This window comes from Homarus americanus, unplaced genomic scaffold, assembly GCF_018991925.1.
Source record: "Homarus americanus isolate GMGI-L3 unplaced genomic scaffold, GMGI_Hamer_2.0 scaffold4060, whole genome shotgun sequence".
Classification (NCBI taxonomy): Eukaryota; Metazoa; Arthropoda; class Malacostraca; order Decapoda; family Nephropidae; genus Homarus; species Homarus americanus.
Window position 1 is genome coordinate 3,624,872 of NW_024746161.1, and position 24,038 is coordinate 3,648,909.

Consider the following 24,038-nt stretch of genomic DNA (forward strand, 5'->3'; position numbering starts at 1 on the left):
CCAGTGGACGAACCACTACTGTACCCCGCTAGAGCGACCTCGCACTCGAACCACTACTGTACCCCGCTAGAGCGACCTCGCACTCTGGCTGCGTCACCCTCTGTAACGACCGCTGACGTTGACGGGAGTCAATGGAAGACTAGAACCAGGGTTAGGGTCATGGCTGTAGGGCACGAGTGAAGGGGACGGGTACAAGGTACAGTGGAAGGGGACTGGTGAGAAGCAGAAGGTGAGGTAGGAGTGAGGGCCCAGTAGCAGACGGTGGTGGTGGAGGGCGAGGTGTGAGGAGATGGCCTCGGGGTCTCGACACTTAAGGGTTGACCAATACCACCTTGCTGACCCCTACTATCCTCCCTTACCCGTCGTGCCATCTGCCCTCCCCGTAATGCACAGCCTGACGGTGCCGGATGCTTCACACCACGGCCAGACGATATAGCACGGGCAGCTACAGGGGCGATGAAACGGTGGGGTAATGGCCGTCACCCTCAGACTGGCACGTGGGACCACTAAGTAATAAAATCATGGCGAGACTTACCTGGCTCACCACTCACCACCCCGCCCCGCCCCGCGGTAACCCGCCTTGTCTGCCCCGCCCGTAACCTGCCTTGCTCGCCCCGCCTTTAACCTGCCTTCCCTGCTCCTCCGTAACTCGCTTTGTGTGTCCCGTTGTAACCTACCTTGTCTACCCACCTGTAACTTGCTTTTCCTGCCCCGCCGAACCTGTCTTTCCTATCACGCTATAACCTACCTTGCCTGCAAAGCGGCCCAGACCGTAAACTATCCAACCTTCCTTGCTATCTCGCCAGAAACCTGCCCTGCCCACCTCGCTGCCCCACCCATAAACTGCCCTGCCCACCTCGCTGTCCCACCCATAAACTGCCCTGCAGGTTTCTAGCTAGCATGTGCAGGACGTCATGTGTTGATAGCGGGCGGTACACGGGCCTGCACCAGTTGCAATAGAGCAGTAAACCACCACACACGTTGGCTGGCCGCTGCTCCAGCCCAAATTACGGTATTAAACCATTAAACAAATCCCCGTTTTAATGTCACTGTGGGTCGTTACCGTGTGATAAACCCCTGTTCCTCTTGCCTATTCGGATATTTTTAAATAAAAACTAAATCTACTCTGATTTTACCAGCCTGGCAACGTTAATGTGATACTAGACATATATTTAATGATGCTAAAAACAGCCAAACCTGTCCGAGCTACACAACTAAGTTCCCCCTAATCCTCCTCTGCCTTTTTCATACACCCATCTTGCTCCTCCTGTTTATACCTCCCTCATCTTCACTCTCGCCCCCACCCTTTCCTGTGACCATCCCCTCCAGCTTACCTTGATATTAACTAATTAACAATAGAGCGTCATTGCTTGACGCACGTTACTCCTGCCCCTGACATAACTACCCTAATGCCTCAGCTAGTTAGCACAGCTTGTCAACAAGGGCGATAATAAGTAAATGGCGTAACTTAATGCGCTAGAGTCAGGCTCAAAGGTACATGCATGGAGATATGGCCCTCTAGCATGATAAGGCTTGGGCCCTGTGTGTGTGTGTGAAAATTATACACATAAATCCTTCTTGCCCGGCAGCACAGTACAGATTATTGCAAATTAAATACACAGTCATTCAGAACCTTTTCCCACTACTAATATTTATATGGAGACTAAATCCTTATTTTTAAGTCTAGCTTACATATGAAAGCTCAATGTTGAATAGATAATTAATAATTATAATTATTTATAAATCCAGTGAAATGAAGTAAACACAATAGAAATTATTAAAACTAAACATTAGAGACTGAGATTATATATGGTGATCCTTCATTCTGTATTTAAAATGTGTAGAGTGAGAGGAAATACAACCGACTCAAGAGAGCCTCAACACTGCCACATGAACTATCCTCCCCTGCAGAAGAGGTCCCTCCCGTTAAGAATAATCCGTTTTCTTTAGCATTAGTCAATCCCCTTGAAGAGGGGTTCTTGCCCTTCAAAAGTTCTATCGTCCCTCTGAGAGTGGTCCTGCCCCATCAGGAGAGGTCCCTCTCCTCAGCAGCAGACCTTTCCCCCCAAGAGTATCCAATCCCTTTCGGAGCTGTTTATCTCCTCTAGGTAAGGTTCCTACTCTTGAGCAGTGGTTCTCCCACCAGAAATGGTTCCTTTCCTTCAGGAGTGATCCCTCCTCTTCAGAAAGGGTCTCTCCCTCTCTAGAAAGGCCCTCCCATGAGTGGCCACTCCCCACCAGGGGTGAGTGGCCCCTCAGCTGACCCTCGGAGGTGGCTCCTCAAGCCAACTGAGAAGAGACACCGCTTTATGTAAACAAAGACAAGCGTTGCGATTACTTACTAAGCTATCAAGCTCTGGGTTTGCCTGATAATATGGCTTCTCTTGTCTAATCTGCAAAAGCAAAATGCGAAGGCTAAGTAGACAAAGGAGATGACCAACTACGAGACCGCCCGTAGAAGGAAAAACATAAACAAGAGAAAAAAAAATATTTTCCGGGCGGCCCCAATATGTACCTTGGGGAGGGGGGGGTCAGTGATGACTGATGAGAGAAGGGAAAAGACATAAATACATGTAAGAAGGAAGACGAGTAACAGAGAGAGTGGAGATATAGGTGAGGAAGACAGACACGACGAACAATTAGTGAAACTCTCAGGATCAGCTGATATAGATGATGATGATGATGATGATGATGATGATGATGATGATGATGATGATGATGATGATGATGAAGTTAATGATGATGATGATAATGATAATGGTGACGGTGGCAATGACGATGATGGTGACGGTGATGATAATGGTGACTTACCATGCTGTCAACTTCAGGATGTGAGTAGTAGTAGGGCTTCTCATGACGAAGCTGCACGGTGAGGGAGAGACACAATAACATCCACTTAAGTCTGGTTCTAGTATCTGAGTTCTAATTATGAGTTTATTTATTTTTTTAAGTCGGGGAGGTGGGGGGTGGGGGCATTTTATCAGGGAAGTTTGTGATGTGGTTGGAGGTGCAATGTTACGAAGTGGTGACGCCAAGTTCTCGCCCAGGATGTGACGGGGAGTACAAGTCAGTGTGGAGAACTAAAAGTCCATAGAACCGAAGAACAGGTCAGTGGAGTGTGGGGAGGGGGAGGGGTATACCTTATAGGTGGAAACAAGCAGTCAAGGATGAAGTCAAACATAAAGTCAAACTGTTAAGAAGGAATACTACAAATATTACGGAGAACTACAAGTCACGGAAAGATTGTGGGTGCCAAGGAGAGGAACTGCGAGTCATGGAGGGAGGGAGTTCAAGTCACTTCGGCACAAGTAAGTGAGAGGAACAAGTAGTCAAACATGAAGGAAGTGGGAACAAAGATGAATCATAGGTCCGGAGGTCAAGAGTCAGTGAGGGCTATTATGAGTCAGCAGAAGGTTCCACTAGTCAGCAGGAGGGTCCATGAGTCAGTAAGAGCTATTGTGAGTCTGCAGCAGAGTCCTCAAGTCAACAGGAGGGTCCACAAATCAGCAGGAAGGTCCATGAGTCAGTGAGAGCTATTATGAATCAGCAGGGGAGTACACAAGTCAGTATGGGGGGACCACGAGACAATAACAGGGACCACTATGTTAGTAAGAGGGACAACGAGTCAATAAGCAGAGTCACCAGGTAAGGACAGGGACTCAGCGAAAGTGTGGACAGTGATCATATAATACAATAGGGACCTTGAAGATGTGTCCGCAGAATGTTGCATTAATATTATCCAAATTAAACTACTAAGGATTGAGGCAAATAAAAGGAGAGAGAATAAAAACAGAAAAATGCCTCATCTCCTACAAACAAACGATGGATAATTTGACTTATATAAAAGAGATTGAATAACACAGCTTGGTGCAGGGAGAGGCGTCGTGCAGGTGAATATGTGTCAGTTAGTTGGTGATGATAGGTGACATAATTACAGTTTAAAATGGTAGTATAAAAAAAATGGTGAATATTGAAAACCAGAGAATGTATTGATGTTAGATAAGTTAATGAATGATCTATATAAGTCATTACCATAGTCACTATATTATGTGATGTATCCCTATGTAGATAATATACATAATTGCAGGTGCCTTATTTTTTAGTGTACGTGACAACATGAATGTGAGCCAAGACATTAGTTATCATACACTAACATCACTTACGGGAAAACTATCTGTTGTGCTTTATTTTTATTATTTTTTTTTAAATAAGGAATTTATATATATATATATATATATATATATATATATATATATATATATATATATATATATATATATATATATATATATATATATATATATATATATATATATATATATATATGTATTTATAGATAATTCTTCTGTTGTGTAAATATAGAGGAAGATTTTTTTTTGTATTCGAAAATTAAGCTCTGTGTATAGCTATAAACTTTAAACCTTATATATAAAAGGTCATAAATCTTCGGTGTACATACACAGAGTTAAACATTCTGTGTACGTGTGTGTGTCGTGTACTGTACAGGGAAGTTGAGTTTTAACACACAAATGATCACAGTTTTTATGTGTACATTAAGTCTGATAATTTAAGCAACTTTGTGTTCATTTTAAAGCAGCAAGTTGAGATGTGATGTCTTACTGAGGGTGTTGTGAAGCTTATCGTTTTGCCTACGGTAAGACTCATCATTAGTGCACGAGGCTAATCTCGTAAACAGGGAGTCTAATCTCAAGTGGAGAACAATTCTAATGTCCTTGTGAGGTGTTTGATGAAGCTGTTTGGTGTGTACATGGAGGCTGCCGATGAGTGTCACTAAAAGATGTGCAACTTGGTGCTGTTTGGTGTACAGGGAAGACTATCACAGCATTATAATTTGTGAGTGTGTTGTAAATAATTCAATTCGCTCATGAGGAGAGAAGATTCAGGCACTGGTGTTAATACATTACTGTACATCTAGTTCATATTAATGTCATAAAAACTGTAATAGAAACAATTATAGGCAGTTGCTGACTTTGTTAATTATTTTACCGGAACTTTAATAAAACATTATGATTATTTATTCTGACAATTTAGTCCTAATGAAGCCTTATAAACAGTATATTAAGGCAATGTATTTTAATATCTCTTTACCCAGACTAATATCTTGTGGCCGTACCTGCTTCCTATTCTAAAGTGCAAAAATGTGAACAATTATGAAATTCAATACCATGGTAATACAATGAAGATGTTGACTACATGATGTGTGATGATGGAGTGGTGGGTCATGTAAACACGAGGGAGATGGTGTGAACTTACAATTATAAAAACCTGAAAGAGAAGATTTACACTTTACACTGAAATACATATTAATATAAACAACTAATGCAAATTTATTTTCCTCCAGTGAATTGTAATGAAAGAGTTTATTTATACAAGAAAGTTACATTTATGATATTCTATTTTGTAAATGATATATATTCATTAAAAATATTTCACCAATATTACTTTATCATCAGGAAGCAAAATTAATGTAGAAGACATTTTTCAAGAGGCAACAAAAGATAATTAAATCACACTGAAGGTTAATGAGCACAAAACCAGGACAAGTGACACAATATACAGTACATGTTAATATATTGAGTGGTCCTACAGTACACCGGCAGCGACAGGGATACTTCACAAATTACACTAATGACACCTAAGAAAGGCAATAGGGTCAATGCTATTATAAAACTCCAAAAATAATCAGGATAAAAAATAAATAAAAAAAACATCAAATTTGGAACACATTGACTCTTTGTTCCCATTTTCTTTGAACTATATTCTCTATCTCACTGAGTGGCTGATTATATTTTTCTGTGTATAAATTTTTCTTTGAGCTTTTTTTTTCTATTAGTTTCAGAAGTTTATTTCAAGTTTTCGTCCCAGGAGATCAAGTATTCCATTGTATCTCACACTTCATGTTCTCCTCTTGTGTAGGACTGTGCTAACACCTGGGTGGTCACAGTAAATCTTGACAAACGAAGCCACGAAGCTGTTATTTGGTTGATAAAACAAAATATTTTCGAGGACTTAACATCATCTTCCCTCTTTAGTATTTCTGGGACTCTTACAATAGCTTCATATTACTTTTTTTTAAACTATAATAAATCATAATGTACAGATACTTCACTTCCTTGCAATATATATGTTGTAATTACCTCATGTAAATAAATATGTACGCATATATATTCTACTAACGTTGAAAAATACACATATAAACAGGTCTACAAACACACACACACAAACACCCACCCAAGAAACAAGCAAAATGAATTATTAAACACATCTTCCCGACATAACTAAAAACAATGGTTGGTTCATGTGAAAACCTTATGTATGTATGTAAGTAATGAGCAACACCACATCATCAGCGGCCTGTATGGAGGCACCGAAGATCCCGGTATATGAGGAGGAGGAGAAAAAGGAACAATATTCGTCGTCACCAACACCCTCCCGCCCTCCACACTAACAAACCTGGGCTGCTGGCGGGAGACACCGACATCACATTATATTCGGCGGCGACCCACCACGAATTCCAAACTTGAGTCGCCTCCAGCGCCGATATGATCAATCGCTTAATTAACGACAACTACACTTGTTTGCTGGTGACAAGGTCGCCTCCACAACCCCGGGCTAACGACCCTCCCTGCCACCGCCACGCCGACCCTCGCTACCTTAGATCTGCCTGATAATGGTACTTACTTGATTTGGTGAAGGGAAGAAATACTTTGGTTCTGTTGGTTTTTGTTTTATTATTTTAATGTAAGTTTAGTGTTAAGGATTATTAGCTTTATACAAGTTGGCTTCACATCTTAAAACAATAAGTTATTAAGTAATTAAGTGTGATACCTTAACACACACACACACTCACACACTATGTCTATAATTATCTTCACCGTTCCGCTATTATTATTACTATTATTGTTATTATTATTATTAGTATATCAATGTTAGTTTATCCTACCATAAAGGAAACAAAAGGTAAGTTGGGACTGGCCAGGACTAGCGAGGTGATACGAGTTAAAAAATTACACACCACCAACGCCACTCATCGGAAAATATGTAAAACTCCTCAACGGGTTTATTATTATTATTTCTAATCAGGATCCTTACACAGAATAACAACAATAGAAATATTACCGAAAGTCTATTATTATTATTACTTAACAATGATGTAGTAGGCCTGGAGCGTGTGTCGACTGTACATCCACTGTGAGACAAACACCTTCTGTTAATCGTCTAGTAGTCCAGCTGCCAACATTAAGAGCACCAACAAAAATTTCCAACATCAAATTGGCTCGCCCGGTATTTAAATAGCCAAAGTTTTACGAGGCTGACGAAAAAGAGTACACTTGAAATCTATTACTATACAACACATTTCACCAAAACTCTATAAAAAAAAAAGAATCCTCATTATTAGTTATGCTAATTAGGGCTTTGTTCGAACCCACTTTGTATTGTAATGAATGAATGAGTCGTGTGTACGCGCGTTGACGTGTGTAACCTTCACAGGAAAGACAGTGAGTATTATTGGCACAGATGGCTTGGGTTCTTGTCACGAGGCAGGAGTGGGATTTTGTCAGGTTGTCTGGAGAGTGAAGTATGCACGAGTAAGCCTTAGTAATGTAAGTAATGATTCGTCTTAGTGCTCTGGCCTTGATACCTGTCTATCTTACTGATACCTGTCCCTCTTACTGATACCTGTCTCTGTTACTGATACCTGACCCTCTTACTGATACCTGTCTCTGTTACTGATACCTGTCCCTCTTATTGATACCTGTCCCTCTTACTGATACCTGACCCTCTTACCGATACCTGTCCCTCTTACTGATACCTGACCCTCTTACTGATACCTGACCCTCTTACTGATACCTGTCCCTCTTACTGATACCTGACCCTCTTACTGATGCCTGTCCCTCTTACTGATCTGCTGTCTCTGTTAGATACCTGTCTCTGTTACTGATACCCCTGTCCCTCTGTTACTGATACCTGTCTCTGTTACTGTACCTGTCCCTCTTACTGATACCTCTCCTCTAACTAATACCCTCCGTCCTCACTTACTGATACCTGTCCTCACCCACTGATGCCTGACCCTCTTACTGATACCTGTCTCTGTGCCCCAGTACCTGTCTCTGTTGCTGATACCCGTCCCTCTTACTGATACCTGTCTCTGTTACGATACCTGTCTCTGTTACTGATACCTGTCCTCTTACTGATACCTGTCCCTCCTGATACCGTCTCTGTTACTGATACCTCGTCCCTTTTACTGATACCTGACCCTCTTACTGATACCTGTCCTTTTACTGATACCTGACCCTCTTACTGATACCTGTCCCTCTTACTGATACCTGTCCCTTTTACTGATACTCGACCTCTTACTGATACCTGTCCCTTACTGATACCCGTCCCTCTTACTGATACCCGACCCTCTTACTGATACCTGTCCCTCTAACTAATACCTGTCTCTGTTACTGATACCTGTCCCTCTTACTGATACCTGACCCTCTTACTGATACCTGTCCTCTTACTCCTCTCTTACTGATACCTGTCCCTCTAACTATACCTGTCTCTGTGCTCTGATACTGACCCTCTACTGATACCGTCCCTCTAACTCCTGTTATGTTACTGATACCTGTCCCTCTAACTAATACCTGTCCCTCTTACTGATACCTGTCCCTCTAACTGATACCTGTCCCTCTTACTGATACCTGTCCCTCTTACTGATACCTGTCCCTCTTACTGATACCTGTCCCTCTTACTGATACCTGTCTCTGTTACTGATACCTGTCTCTGTTACTGATACCTGTCCCTCTTACTGATACCTGTCCCTCTTACTGATACCTGACCCTCTTACTGATACCTGACCCTCTTACTGATACCTGTCCCTCTTTATACTGATAGCTCTCAAGAGTCGCATTATGTGACATAATTGTTAGGCCAGTATTAATCCCGTAATATTTGAGCTGTTATTAAGAGTTAAAATCGTTATTTTGTGGTTAAGAGGCAGTACAGAGGAAGTAACTATTGTGGTGTGTTGCAGTGGCCATGTTATTAGTATTGACCTTTATCATTGTCTTCCCTTCATCAAACAGCAACAAACGTCCAGAGACTTTACTATGAAACCTAACCTAACCTAACCAAACCTAAACTAAACTAAACTAAACTAAACTAAACTAACCTAACCTAACCTAAACTAAACTAAACTAAACTAAACTAACCTAACCTAACCTAACCTAATCGTGACAGTTTTGACCAGACACTTTTTTTTACGGGGATTAGCCCACCAAGGCACAGGTCACTGACCCACATCGGGGCCTGGGGGGCGAAAATATAATAATAATAATAATAATAATAATAATAATAATAATAATAATAATAATAATAATAATAATAATAATAATAATAATAATAATAATAATAATAATAATAATTCATAGTAAATACAATTTATAATACAAAATACAAATCTTGAAAATAAAATATTAAAATAATAATGATTATAATATTGGCACTGTAATACTGTAATAATAATAATAATAATAATAATAATAATAATAATAATAATAATAACAATAATAATAATTCTAATAAAGAACCATAAAAAATACAAAAATGAATAAAATATCAAAAGTGAGAAACAATATATGTATGTTGCGTTGTCAATAGTAAGAGAAACAATTGAGACCCTGCAATTGTGTGTAAATGAGGCAGAAAGTCAGATCAACAACCTAGGACTTGGTCATAATTTTCGTGATGCCATATGGCAGCAGGGTCTACCATCAGACAATACATTATGCTTCTAAGATCTTCCCAGGCAGTAGTACCTCCCTGTTTGGTAGCTGCCTACTACCTACCTATCAGCTCGATTTCTAAAACAATCTCAAATAAATAAAACAAAAATCAATGAAGCACTTCTCTCAATATCTGACAATAACAGTGAAGAGGACCCATACATATATGACATAACAGTGAAGAGGACCCAAAGATAACTGACATAACAGTGAAGAGGACCCAAAGATAACTGACATAACAGTGAAGAGGAACCATAGATAACTGACATAACAGTGAAGAGGAACCATAGATAACTGACATGACACAGTGAAGAGGACCCATAGATACCTGACATAACACAGTGAAGAGGACCCATAGATAACTGACATAACAATGAAGAGGACCCATAGATACGTGACATAACACAGTGAAGAGGACCCATAGATAACTGACATAACAGTGAAGAGGAAACCATAGATAACTGACATAACACAGTGAAGAGACCCATAGATAACTCAACAGTGAAGAGGACCCATAGATAACTGACATAACAGTGAAGAGGACCCATGATAACTGACACACAGTGAAGAGACCCATAGAACTGACATAACACAGTGAAGAGGAACCATAGATAACTGACATAACACAGTGAAGAGGACCCATAGATAACTGACATAACACAGTGAAGAGGACCCATAGATAACTGACATAACACAGTGAAGAGGACCCATAGATAACTGAATACAGAAGAGGAACCATAGATAACTGACATAACACAGTGAAGAGGACCCATAGATAACTGACATAACAGTGAAGAGGACCCATGGATAACTGACATAACACAGTGAAGAGGAACCATAGATAACTGACATAACAGTGAAGGAACCATAGATAACTGACATAACACAGTGAAGAGGAACCATAGATAACTGACATAACAGTGAAGAGGACCCATAGATAACTGACATAACACAGTGAAGAGGAACCATAGATAACTGACATAACAGTGAAGAGGAACCATAGATATGACATAACACAGTGAAGAGGACCCATAGATAACTGACATACACAGTGAAGAGGAACCATAGATAACTGACATAACAGTGAGAGGAACCATAGATAACTGACATAACACAGTGAAGAGGAACCATAGATAACTGACATAACACAGTGAAGAGGACCCATAGATACCTGACATAACAGTGAAGAGGACCCATAGATAACTGACATAACACAGTGAAGAGGAACCATGAATAACAGCACAACAGTGAAGAGGAACCATAGATAACTGACATAACACAGTGAAGAGGACCCATAGATAACTGACATAACACAGTGAAGAGGAACCATAAATATTGACATAACACAGTGAAGAGAACCATAGATACCTGACATAACACAGTGAAGAGGAACCATAGATAACTGACATAACACAGTGAAGAGGACCCATAGATACCTGACATAACACAGTGAAGAGGAACCATAGATAACTGACATAACAGTGAAGAGGACATAGATAACTGACATAACACAGTGAAGAGGAACCATAGATAACTGACATAACACAGTGAAGAGGACCCATAGATAACTGACATAACACAGTGAAGAGGAACCATAGATAACTGACATAACACAGTGAAGAGGAACCATAGATAACTGACATAACACAGTGAAGAGGACCCATAATATGACATAACACAGTGAAGAGGACCCATAGATAACTGACATAACACAGTGAAGAGGACCATAGATAACTGACATAACAGTGAAGAGGACCCATAGATACCTGACAATAACAGTGAAGAGGACCCATAGATAACTGACATAACACAGTGAAGAGGACCCATAGATAACTGACATAACACAGTGAAGAGGACCCATAGATAACTGACATAACACAGTGAAGAGGACCCATAGATAACTGACATAACACAGTGAAGAGGAACCATAGATAACTGACATAACACAGTGAAGAGGACCCAAAGATAACTGACATAACACAGTGAAGAGGACCCATAGATAACTGACATAACACAGTGAAGAGGACCCATAGATACCTGACATAAAAGTGAAGAGGAACCATAGATAACTGACATAACACAGTGAAGAGGACCCATAGATATCTGACATAACACAGTGAAGAGGAAACTATAGATTCTGACATAACACAGTGAAGAGGACCCATAGATAAATTGACATAACACAGTGAAGAGGAACCATAGATACCTGGACAATAACAGTGAAGAGTGACCCATAGATAACTGAGCACAATACAAGAGGACCCATAGATACCTGACATAACAATGAAGAGGACCCATAGATACCTGACATAACACAGTGAAGAGGACCCATAGATATCTGACATAACAGTGAAGAGGAACCATAGATAACTGACATAACAGTGAAGAGGAACCATAGATAACTGACATGACACAGTGAAGAGGACCCATAGATACCTGACATAACAATGAAGAGGACCCATAGATACCTGACATAACAATGAAGAGGACCCATAGATACCTGACATAACACAGTGAAGAGGACCCATAGATATCTGACATAACAGTGAAGAGGAACCATAGATAACTGACATAACAGTGAAGAGGAACCATAGATAACTGACATGACACAGTGAAGAGGACCCATAGATACCTGACATAACAATGAAGAGGACCCATAGATACCTGACATAACAATGAAGAGGACCCATAGATACCTGACATAACACAGTGAAGAGGACCCATAGATATCTGACATAACAGTGAAGAGGAACCATAGATAACTGACATAACAGTGAAGAGGAACCATAGATAACTGACATGACACAGTGAAGAGGACCCATAGATACCTGACATAACAATGAAGAGGACCCATAGATACCTGACATAACAATGAAGAGGACCCATAGATACCTGACATAACACAGTGAAGAGGACCCATAGATATCTGACATAACAGTGAAGAGGAACCATAGATAACTGACATAACAGTGAAGAGGAACCATAGATAACTGACATGACACAGTGAAGAGGACCCATAGATACCTGACATAACAATGAAGAGGACCCATAGATACCTGACATAACACAGTGAAAGAGGAACCATAGATAACTGACATAACAGTGAAGAGGACCCATAGATAACTGGGACAACAGTGAAGAGGACCCATAGATACCTGACATAACAATGAAGAGGACCCATAGATACCTGACATAACACAGTGAAGAGGACCCATAGATATCTGACATAACAGTGAAGAGGAACCATAGATAACTGACATAACAGTGAAGAGGAACCATAGATAACTGACATGACACAGTGAAGAGGACCCATAGATACCTGACATAACAATGAAGAGGACCCATAGATACCTGACATAACAATGAAGAGGACCCATAGATACCTGACATAACACAGTGAAGAGGACCCATAGATATCTGACATAACAGTGAAGAGGAACCATAGATAACTGACATAACAGTGAAGAGGAACCATAGATAACTGACATGACACAGTGAAGAGGACCCATAGATACCTGACATAACAATGAAGAGGACCCATAGATACCTGACATAACAATGAAGAGGACCCATAGATACCTGACATAACACAGTGAAGAGGACCCATAGATATCTGACATAACAGTGAAGAGGAACCATAGATAACTGACATAACAGTGAAGAGGAACCATAGATAACTGACATGACACAGTGAAGAGGACCCATAGATACCTGACATAACAATGAAGAGGACCCATAGATACCTGACATAACAATGAAGAGGACCCATAGATACCTGACATAACACAGTGAAGAGGACCCATAGATATCTGACATAACAGTGAAGAGGAACCATAGATAACTGACATAACAGTGAAGAGGAACCATAGATAACTGACATGACACAGTGAAGAGGACCCATAGATACCTGACATAACAATGAAGAGGACCCATAGATACCTGACATAACAATGAAGAGGACCCATAGATACCTGACATAACACAGTGAAGAGGACCCATAGATATCTGACATAACAGTGAAGAGGAACCATAGATAACTGACATAACAGTGAAGAGGAACCATAGATAACTGACATAACACAGTGAAGAGGACCCATAGATACTGACATAACAGTGAAGAGGAACCATAGATAACTGACATAACACAGTGAAGAGGACCCATAGATAACTGACATAACAGTGAAGAGGAAACCATAGATAACTGACATAACACAGTGAAGAGGACCCATAGATAACTGACATAACACAGTGAAGAGGACCCATAGATAACTGACATAACACAGTGAAGAGGAACCATAGATAACTGACATAACACAGTGAAGAGGACCCATAGATAACTGACATAACAGTGAAGAGGACCCATAGATAACTGACATAACAGTGAAGAGGAACCATAGATAACTGACATAAAAGTGAAGAGGAACCATAGATAACTGACATAAAAGTGAAGAGGAACCATAGATAACTGACATAACAGTGAAGAGGACCCATAGATAACTGACATAACAGTGAAGAGGAACCATAGATAACTGACATAAAAGTGAAGAGGAACCATAGATAACTGACATAAAAGTGAAGAGGACCCATAGATACCTGACAATAACAGCGAAGAGGACCCATATTTAAGTCAGTGACACCTTAGTACAGTATTCTGAACAAGACACGATAATATATCAAGTGACAATAGGAAAGTCGTACCGATATTTATTATTATATTGTTACTGAATAAACGACACAGCTGCCCATGCTTAATACCATCACCTGAACGAGCGACAAGTACTCGAGATAGTTGTTAAACATTTAGATCGAAAAACCCAACTGATACAAGCTTCATGCTGATTAGAGTATCCCTTCCATATTTCATTTTAATTAGTGAACACAAGTTATGTAAATTGATGTTGTATTATAGTTACTAAACCTAAGCCCTTGTTATTATTTAGAAGGGTAAGCCACTCCACCTTTAAGACAATCACTTAAAGCACCAGAACTCAAACTCAGCCTCATTGTGGTCGCTAAACTTTGTCACGGACAGTCAGATGCCCAACGTTATCACGGACGCTATATTTTTTTTTTTTTACGGACTCTCATCCTTGCCAATTATTGTACTATAATGAACCTTGCTTCAGATGTATGGCCATACATTAACAACGGAAGAAGCTGACACGAGTCTTGCGGAAAATTGGTTTTACTGCTAAAGTAAATCTATGAACTTTTTCTTCGTCAGCAGAAGTCTTCATTGAATATCAGTTTTCCCCTATGAGTATATGAGTTTAATATTGATTGAATTACTACCTTAAATTATACACAAACACACACTAAATATTCAACCCAATAGTTCCAACTTTTAAGTTCCTATCGTAAATGCTTAGATAGGTGAATATGGATAACACTCGACTCTCATTCTATTAACAATATCTTCTATATTAACTCATTTAATATAACAGCGACATTTACTATACATCTTCCCGATCTTAACATTTTACGCTGTATGTTTTTATATATTCTCAGCGCCGTTCTTATTTCATCAGACTGTGGGAGTTCCATGGGAGTGTCGTCTATGGGTGAAGGGGATGGAGGCGGCGTCGACTTCTTGGCAACCCTACTCGCTTCCTTCGACCGATAAATTAGCCTTTAGTGTCCGAGAGTAGATTTTTGCATTCTTGGAGGATGTCGCGGCAGTTTTGACCGAGTTTACACAGGTCGTTATAATATGTAATGGTTGTTGGTTGGATGTGCAGTGACGCTCTCTCTCCAGCGTCTAGAGGAAAGTTTGGGTATGAGAGAGACACATGAGAAAGAGCTAGAGAAGACGACTCAGAAGAACAATTATATAATGTAGATGATATTTAAGGTATAGCCATTGACGGTATAAGTTATAATGGATGATTTTGTGAAAGATAAAAAGTTTAATTAAAAAAAATGAAGTTTGAGGAGTTGTGACCAAATAGTAAATAGGATAAGGTTGAAGCCTAGAGGATAGTCAAATTTTGAGAGGGGTAGTAAGCTAGAGTAGACGGAAGAACAACGTTAAGTACAGACAAACATTTCATCATAGGGAGAGACTTAATGAAACCTTAGATGAGTGGTATAAGGAAGGGCGACAAGAGGAAGGAGGTGGAGAGGAAGGGAAATAAGCCTGATAGTAAACTGTGGAATGGTTCCTGCCCGTCTAATTAATTGCCCCATAAAATGCAAGTGACATTTCCTCGTTAGTCAAAAATGCTTGATAAACTTGGATGAAATTTCCCTTCATTTTATAGTCCACGCAGACCTTGTCTTTATCGCGGGACCCACCACCCAAAAAAATTGCCGGAATTTCAAGGTCGTTCTTCCTCCTTAACGAACAAAAATTCCACTGTAACACTACACAAGAAGAGGAATGTTTACAAGACACTCAGTCTGGTGTTGTTTCTTGGTTTTCGCAGAGATAAAGAGTAAAAAATAGAGAAAGGGGAAAAATAAATAAATCAGAGGCCAAGCGAGGGTGGGCGTGAGTGCCCTCCCCCCCTCCCCCGCCGGAGTCCTGGTTTCTCGCCGACAGGTCACCTACCTGTCCGATGCAATGCTCCTCACCGCTACCAGCCGCCCGCAATCAATACACCGCAACGCCCTACACTCTCATACAACGCCCATACGCTCCTACGGCAAACATACATATATCGAAGAGATACGCAATTACGCACCAGTCTACAGGGAATAAGCTAATGCCATACATAGATGATAATGTCCACACGCCATCACCCTCCACTACACCCTCAGTGCATTACGTTATGAAGGCTACTTTACGGGGAATCAACAGGGGTGAATGATCAATAAATTCACAACTTTCGCAGCGCCCTAACTAAACAGTTTATGAAACAAGTTCAAAACTTTCCCGTCGCCCTACCAAAGCAATTTATTAAACAAATTCATAGTTTTCATAGTGGCCTACTTTATCAGTTAGTAATAGATTCAGGCTAGACACCAGCACTTGCTCACGCCCTCCACCACCACAATACTTCATTATCTTGAGTACCGATGCACAGTATGCTGTTTGTCGACCCAGGTCCTCTGCGTCAGTACATATGCAGGTTATTGCAGCAGCTACGACCACGTTCTTACAGCTTTAAAACTACTGTATATTACTGATGGGCACTGCACCTTCAATGTTCTCCTTACACGAGTAGTACAACTTGGTACACAAACAATTTTACAATCAATACTCTCTCTTGCCGACATTTCACGCTCAAGGCAGTACACCATTTTCTTTAAAAAATAAATCACTTCATGTTTCTTAGCGTACCACCAAGAAAATTACCTAAACATTACGCGTTCTCCCCATGCAACTCCTGCGAAACCCTGAATAACACTCGATTTGAAATTCGTCTCTTTTTTTTGTTCGTATCCACTAACTGTCGTTGTTTACCAGATCCCTTCATTCATCCCCTACTTGTTCGCCCCTATTCATGCCGCCGCCCTTGGTCGATACTCCAACACCCACGAATAATACAAGCCAATAATAACATCACAACTTCCTTGAATAATCTAAATGCAACGTTATTTGTCAAGTGCATTATGAGGAAACGAGGTAGGGAGGGAGCGTGACGTGCCGCCTGGGTTCGGCAAAGAGGATCACATTAACTGCAGGTCTCAGCGGGCACTCCCTGGATTACAGTTATTAGTACAAGTTACCGTGACATTCCGTACTAAAATATATCGCTGCTTATTATTCTCCAGGAGGGGGGCCTGCTTGACGTCAGGGGCCCAGCTGTTCACGCTCCACAATACTCCTGTTTAACATGAAAACTCCTAAAACTGGGGAGGTAGTTTTCCCACCCCCAGCACATTCCACAGCTGGGAGACGGACACACTTGCCATTACCCGGTGTTATGGGAAAAGGCAATAGATTTTTCACCCTGTTTAGTATCTTGAGATTTTCCTATTTAGAGGGTAATATTTGTTTTATGAGTCGTAGATCCGTAGCACAAGATTACTACATATACCCTTCACAAAATTGCTTCAATATAACATATAAATATGTAGTATAGCTTATATACAGTTCAGTAGAGAGAGAGAAACGGTGGCAAGCAAATCATTAGCAGTAACGCACACATCATGCTGAAATATACCACAGTCATATATACTGTATACCTGACTAACTATAATGACTGCATATATCAACAAGTGGCTGTCGCAACACACATACACACACAAGGTGAATGACGCGATATACAATAATTTACAACACCTAACGACACAGCTATATAAAGAATCGTGTTATATATATATATATATATATATATATATATATATATATATATATATATATATATATATATATATATATATTAAGTGAGTTATATATAATATTATGTGACTCAAAAATATAAAATACATGAGTTGATCAAAAGAATTGTTAAAGTAAGACTCTCAGATCAGTGGAGCCACATAGTATATTCAAATGAAGTATGTTAATATATTCCTTTAATAAACATTGTGTGTGTGTGTTAATAAAATGTGTAATAATGCAGCCAAGTCATGTAGAAAAAGATCATCACAAACAATAGTTCCAGACTGGTTTATCATTTAGTCAGTTCAGCAGACAGGAAAACAAAGAGTAAACACAAGAGGGAGGCCATGAAGTGGCGACCACCACGAGACAAGGAGCGGTTCAGCCCCCGCTATAATGTCATCAATAAAACACATACAAACACTGCACAGGAAAAAATTCTCCACCAGCGCACCAGGGAGCGTGTACTTAACAAATTACAATGCGGTGGCAACACAGCGCCATCTTTCACTATGCCTTAGCGGTGAAAGTTCTATATTAAGCCGGAGGACTCTCGCTCATCTAGACACGGATGCTATGAATCGGTTCCCCGCCAACATCATATGTAGAAACAAGTTGAGCTTCGATGTGTGGGAAACGACACTATTTCCTGAACGAGTTCCAATTTGGTCCCAATTCCTGAGAATAGGGGGGAGCTGGTGGACCCATTTGTGCACTGGTAATCATGCAATATATTCTAGAGTACAGACAACCCCGTAGGTAAAACTGTGGCCTACGTCATAATATGTCTGCGGGGTGAGCTTCTTGGTACAAATAAAGAGAGCATTATTGATACACCGGCAACTCCTATTTCCCCCTCCGAATTACTCGGATGGACCAAGCAGCCTTATAGGCCTCTCTCACCCCATGCATTCCTGGCTCCACCCTCAACCCTAAGCCTAGTACACAGCCTTATAAACTAACATCACAAAAAAAAATCATAAACATACATTAGTAGTACACGCTTAACACGTAATTAATCAAAGAACTATGAAAAGATTTTATGCTTCGAAGGTGAATCCGGTGACGGGAGCAAAGTATCGGACACGGAAGGTCCAGAACGGGAAGTGTTATATACTTGGCCTGCAGGGTCCCGCAAACACCAGAGTCAACACAAACGACTAATACCAAAAACAGTGTGGCGATGGTGCACGATCCCTCTCCATGGAGATGGGGGAGTGGGAGACGGGCCAAATTATCAAGTAATCACTGTCCATAATCCCCCTCTCTCCCCTTCTCCTGCCGTCAACTCCTAACAAAACAACCCTACCGACCAGGTTACGACCTTCGTCGGGGTATTCCTGAAGGCTATAGCAGCAAGCGATCAAGCAAAAGGGTAAAGGAGGTTGGGTTACGAGGGCGGGTCGTGTTCCTCGATAGATCCGTGTTGGTACATGGTGGGCAGGTTGTGCTCTAAGTAATGTAATAGACTACGCATTATTGTTAATAAAGGTGTGTGTGTGTGTGTGTACGCGAGCGAGCCGCCACTACACCTTACGACAATTAACATGAAGAATATACAACGTATTTATTATGCAAATATCTTTAAAAGCCAGAATACAATTATTAGAAAGAAATTAAATAGTCCGGTAAGATTAAGTAGAACTAAATGATTCTGAGTCCCATTATTATGGATATTTTCCTTGATCATGCAAGAGATACGACCACTATTCGATCAACAATTTAACCGTCCTCGCTAGATCAATGAAAGACCTCACGAGCTCACAGACCGTCCTCGTTAGCTCAGAGTCCGTCCTCGCAAGCTCAGAGACCGTCTTCGCTAGCTCAGAGTCCGTCCTCGCTAGCTCAGAGTCCGTCCTCGCAAGCTCAGAGACCGTCTTCGCTAGCTCAGAGTCCGTCCTCGCTAGCTCAGAGTCCGTCCTCGCAAGCTCAGAGACCGTCCTCGCTAGCTCAGAGTCCGTCCTCGCTACCTCAGAGTCCGTCCTCGCTAGCTCAGAGTCCGTCCTCGCAAGCTCAGAGACCGTCCTCGCAAGCTCAGAGATCGTCCTCGCTAGCTCAGAGTCCGTCCTCGCAAGCTCAGAGACCGTCCTCGCTAGCTCAGAGTCCGTCCTCGCAAGCTCAGAGACCGTCCTCGTTAGCTCAGAGTCCGTCCTCGCAAGCTCAGAGACCGTCCTCGCTAGCTCAGAGATCGTCCTCGCTAGCTCAGAGACCGTCCTCGCTAGCTAAAGACCGTCCCCGCTAGCTAAAGACCGTCCTCGCTAGCTAAAGCCCGTCCTCGCAAGCAACAAAGACCGTCCTCGACTCGCTGGTCCCCCTCCGAGCAATATCCCTCAGATAACCCAAACTCCGACCTCACGAGAGGGGAAGAGGAAGAGCAAATGGAGGGTAAACGAGGGGAGGGGAAAAGGGGGAATGAGGAGGAGGAAGAAGAGGATGAGAAGAGGAGAGCGAGAGAGAGAGAGAGAGAGAGAGGGATGATAGCGGGGAGATAGTGAAGAGATAGTGGTGACGGGGGAGACTGAAGGGGAGGGCTGAAGAGACCCTGGAGACTATATAGAGATCTTAAATGACGTACTCCGGGGTAGCCCAGAGACCTTGATTAGACAAGCCAGCGGTGGTTGTGGTGGTAGTTATGAGCCGTGGTTGGGGGTAGTGGTTACAATCGTGGGGGGGAGTCGCTGAGGTAATGGGTTATAATGGTTGTGGTAATAGTTATTATAATCGTGGCTGTATAGTTGTTGATCGTGGTTAAAGTTGTAATTATGATCGTGGTTGTGGTGGTATAGTTAACTAGTTATGATCGTGATTGTAGTGGTAGTAATAATCGTGGTTGTGGTAATAGTTATGGTAGTAGTTGTGGTGGTAGTTATGATCGTGATTGTAGTGGTAGTAATAATCGTGGTTGTGGTAACAGTTATGGTTGTAGTTGTGGTGGTAGTTATGATCGTGGTTGTAATGCTACTATAACTTTAATAACAGTTGTGGTGAGAATAATTATATTACAGGTATCAACAACTCAATGGATCACCTGAAGAATCAACACCCCCATATTAATTCACCTGAAGTTTAACCACCCTAACGCTAACCTAACCTAATAGACCCCAAATAGCGTCAGGGTAGTTATCTTCGGTGTAAAAGCTGGGGTGGAGATTATTCAGGTGATTTGAGTCATGTCTTAAGAAAATGAGTGTAAAATAATGTTCCCCCAAATATCGCTTTCAACACACACACACACACACACACACACACACACACACACACACACACACACACACACACGAGAGAGAGAAGACGCCATAAAAAGTTACAGAAAGACAATAATTTTTTTAAGGCAAATCATGTATTATAATTTCAGGGCCCATTGTTCATAGGACACTACGGTTCAGATGTGTCCAACACGCATACAGTAAACATGTTATACCATGAATATGTATAGACTGAACATGTATATAGTGAACATGTGTACAGTGAACATGTATACAATGAACATATATATATACTAACCATCCTAAAGGTGAAGTATATATAGACAAACAACATATAAAGATACACAAACAAAGTGTTCACTACCAGGATAAAGTCTACGACAGCCACTTTATTATGTTCATGAATACCTTGCGTGACGTCATCCTTTATTTACATTGGTTTCTCCTACCTCCTCCTCCTCCTCCGCTGTTATTTATTCTCTCACTTATAACATCATTCTCCATTCATAAGATAACTACTTCCGGTTCTTTCGACTACACTCCTGCCTTACCCCGGAGGATGAATGAAGAGTACGATATATAGGGAGTTTATACATTTCATCCACATCCACCACCTCCATAGTCCCGATAGAGCTTGGACCCAACCGAGGCAGAATAAAGGGAGGGAACGCGCCACACTGTTCCACATCCACATAAACTGAGCAGCAGCGGTGCCTAAAAGGATCGCTTACTGAGGCTGAAAATTTCATAGGTTCGAATCCCTTTAGCATGTGAGGGAAGGTGGGGGGAGGGGGAGGTCGAGGGAGGGGTTGGAAGAGAGGGGGAAGGAAGTATCTAGGCCTACGTAAAAATACCAGATGTACTATACTGATTTTCTTCCTTGTTTACCATGTACAGTTCTCTTCACTAGTGAGTTTACAGGGGTTCGTTATATAAACATTCCACAAATCATTACATTGAGATATTTGTTTAATATTGTTCTGCTTTGATTCCGTAATATGTTTACTATTGCGCGTTTCCTTCTGTCGAATGTAAACAAACACAGCTCTGCCACACTGCACAAAACCTGACGACCCCCTGTAAACGCACTAGTGAAGAGAACTGTACCTCTTCCATAAATAAATGTTTTCTGTACACACTTATGCTAACTTCAACGAAAAATAATAAACTTAGGAAGATAAACTTTTGGCTGGTGACTCCTTGAAACAATGACTCTTGGTGTTTACATGATCTTAAATACATAAAGTGCAGGCCGAATCTTCTCCAGGACTCATAAGGAACAGTTGTTTAAGTGGCGTTCTTTCAGTGTGAGAGAATAGGGAAATGGCAGGGATAGTGGGTATGAAAGGGGTGATGGGAAGGCAGGGGTGGTGGGGAGAGGCAGGGGTGGTGGGAAGAGGCAGGGGGGGTGGTGGGGAAGAGGCAGGGGGTGGTGGGAAGAGGCAGGGGGGTGGTGGGACGAGGCAGGGGTGGGGAGGCAGGGGTGGTGGGGAGAGGCAGGGGTGGTGGGAGAAGCAGGAGTGGTGGGGCGAGGCAGGGGTGGTGGGGAGAGGCAGGGGTGGTGGGGGCTTGGGAGTGGTGGGGCGAGGCAGGGGTGGTGGGGAGAGGCAGGGGTGGTGGGGAGGCAGGAGTGGGGGGAGGCAGGAGTGGTGGGGAGAGGCAGGGATGGTGGGGAGTCAAAGGGTGGCAGGGAAGGTAGGAGTAACAGGAGTGACAAGGATGGCAGAAGTGACAGTAGGGAAAAGGAGTGACGGGTTGGGACCACTGAGTTAGGAGGGCATACTTGGCCAGGTGGGTACGTACCATAATAATTACCAGGGGTATTGGAAAACCCTACCTGATCTTAATAATAATAATAATAATGATGATAATAATAATAATAATCTTCCAACGCTGGAACAATCTCTTCACAAGTGGACAAGAAATAAGTCAGCGATAACAGTAACAACAAGAGCAACAATACCAGTACGTATATAATACAACCCGCTAAAACTCACAACCATTAACATCAACATATGAATACATACCAATAATAAAACTCATGTAAAATTGTTCATGGGCCAATATAATAACTCAGCCAACACGCAATAAAACTATGGCCCAAAATACCACGCCAACATTATTGTGATAAGAACATTGAAAAATTAATGTAAAACAAGATGAAAAAAGGTTAAAACTAATGAAATAAGAGGAATTGGAAAAACAACGTAATATAAGGTATATGAATTAAAAATAAAAACAAATTAAAAACAAGTAATATCTCGTTAATCAAAACAGTCAACAAAAGACAATGGAACAAAACAACTCACTCGCAACAAAATCCACTTTAGCCCAACACGTGAGGGAGGGAGGATCCGGCACACAATAGACCCCACAGCTTCGATCAGGCAATTACCCGTGTAGCGAGCACGCCGGATCATCTGCCTACCAGCTTAAAAAGGTTGGCCTAACATCGGTCTGGAGACATTGTCATGCCAGTGTTGCCAAACCCAACGACACAACATTAATGAGGGGATATAAGGGGGAGAGACTGAGGGGTTGGCTCAGCACAAGACAAGGGGAGCAAGGGGAGTGGCGATAGGGAAGGTGGAATGGTGAGAGGAAGGGAGGGAAGGGGAGGAAAGAAGGGAAATTCAATCTTTTTTTTTTCGAGACCAGCGTGCACTTTGACGGACATGGGGAAACAAGGGGAAATATAACCCAAGCCATAGTGGTGCTTGTGGTGACCGAGGGTAATAAACGCGAAGTGAGGGGAAACCCAGGTCACGAGGG

General features: G+C 41.6%; 1 protein-coding gene across 1 annotated transcript in view; it reads right to left on the minus strand.

Moving 5' to 3' along the window:
- Positions 1–2,342: 2,342 nt before the first annotated feature.
- LOC121879046 (homeobox protein homothorax-like) overlaps positions 2,343–24,038 on the minus strand; it is a gene marked incomplete at its 3' end in the record, with an annotated part of 71,968 nt that continues 50,272 nt past the window's right edge. The window contains 1 exon segment of the mRNA XM_042385533.1: positions 2,343–2,393. Coding sequence (XP_042241467.1) covers positions 2,343–2,393 — 51 coding nt within the window.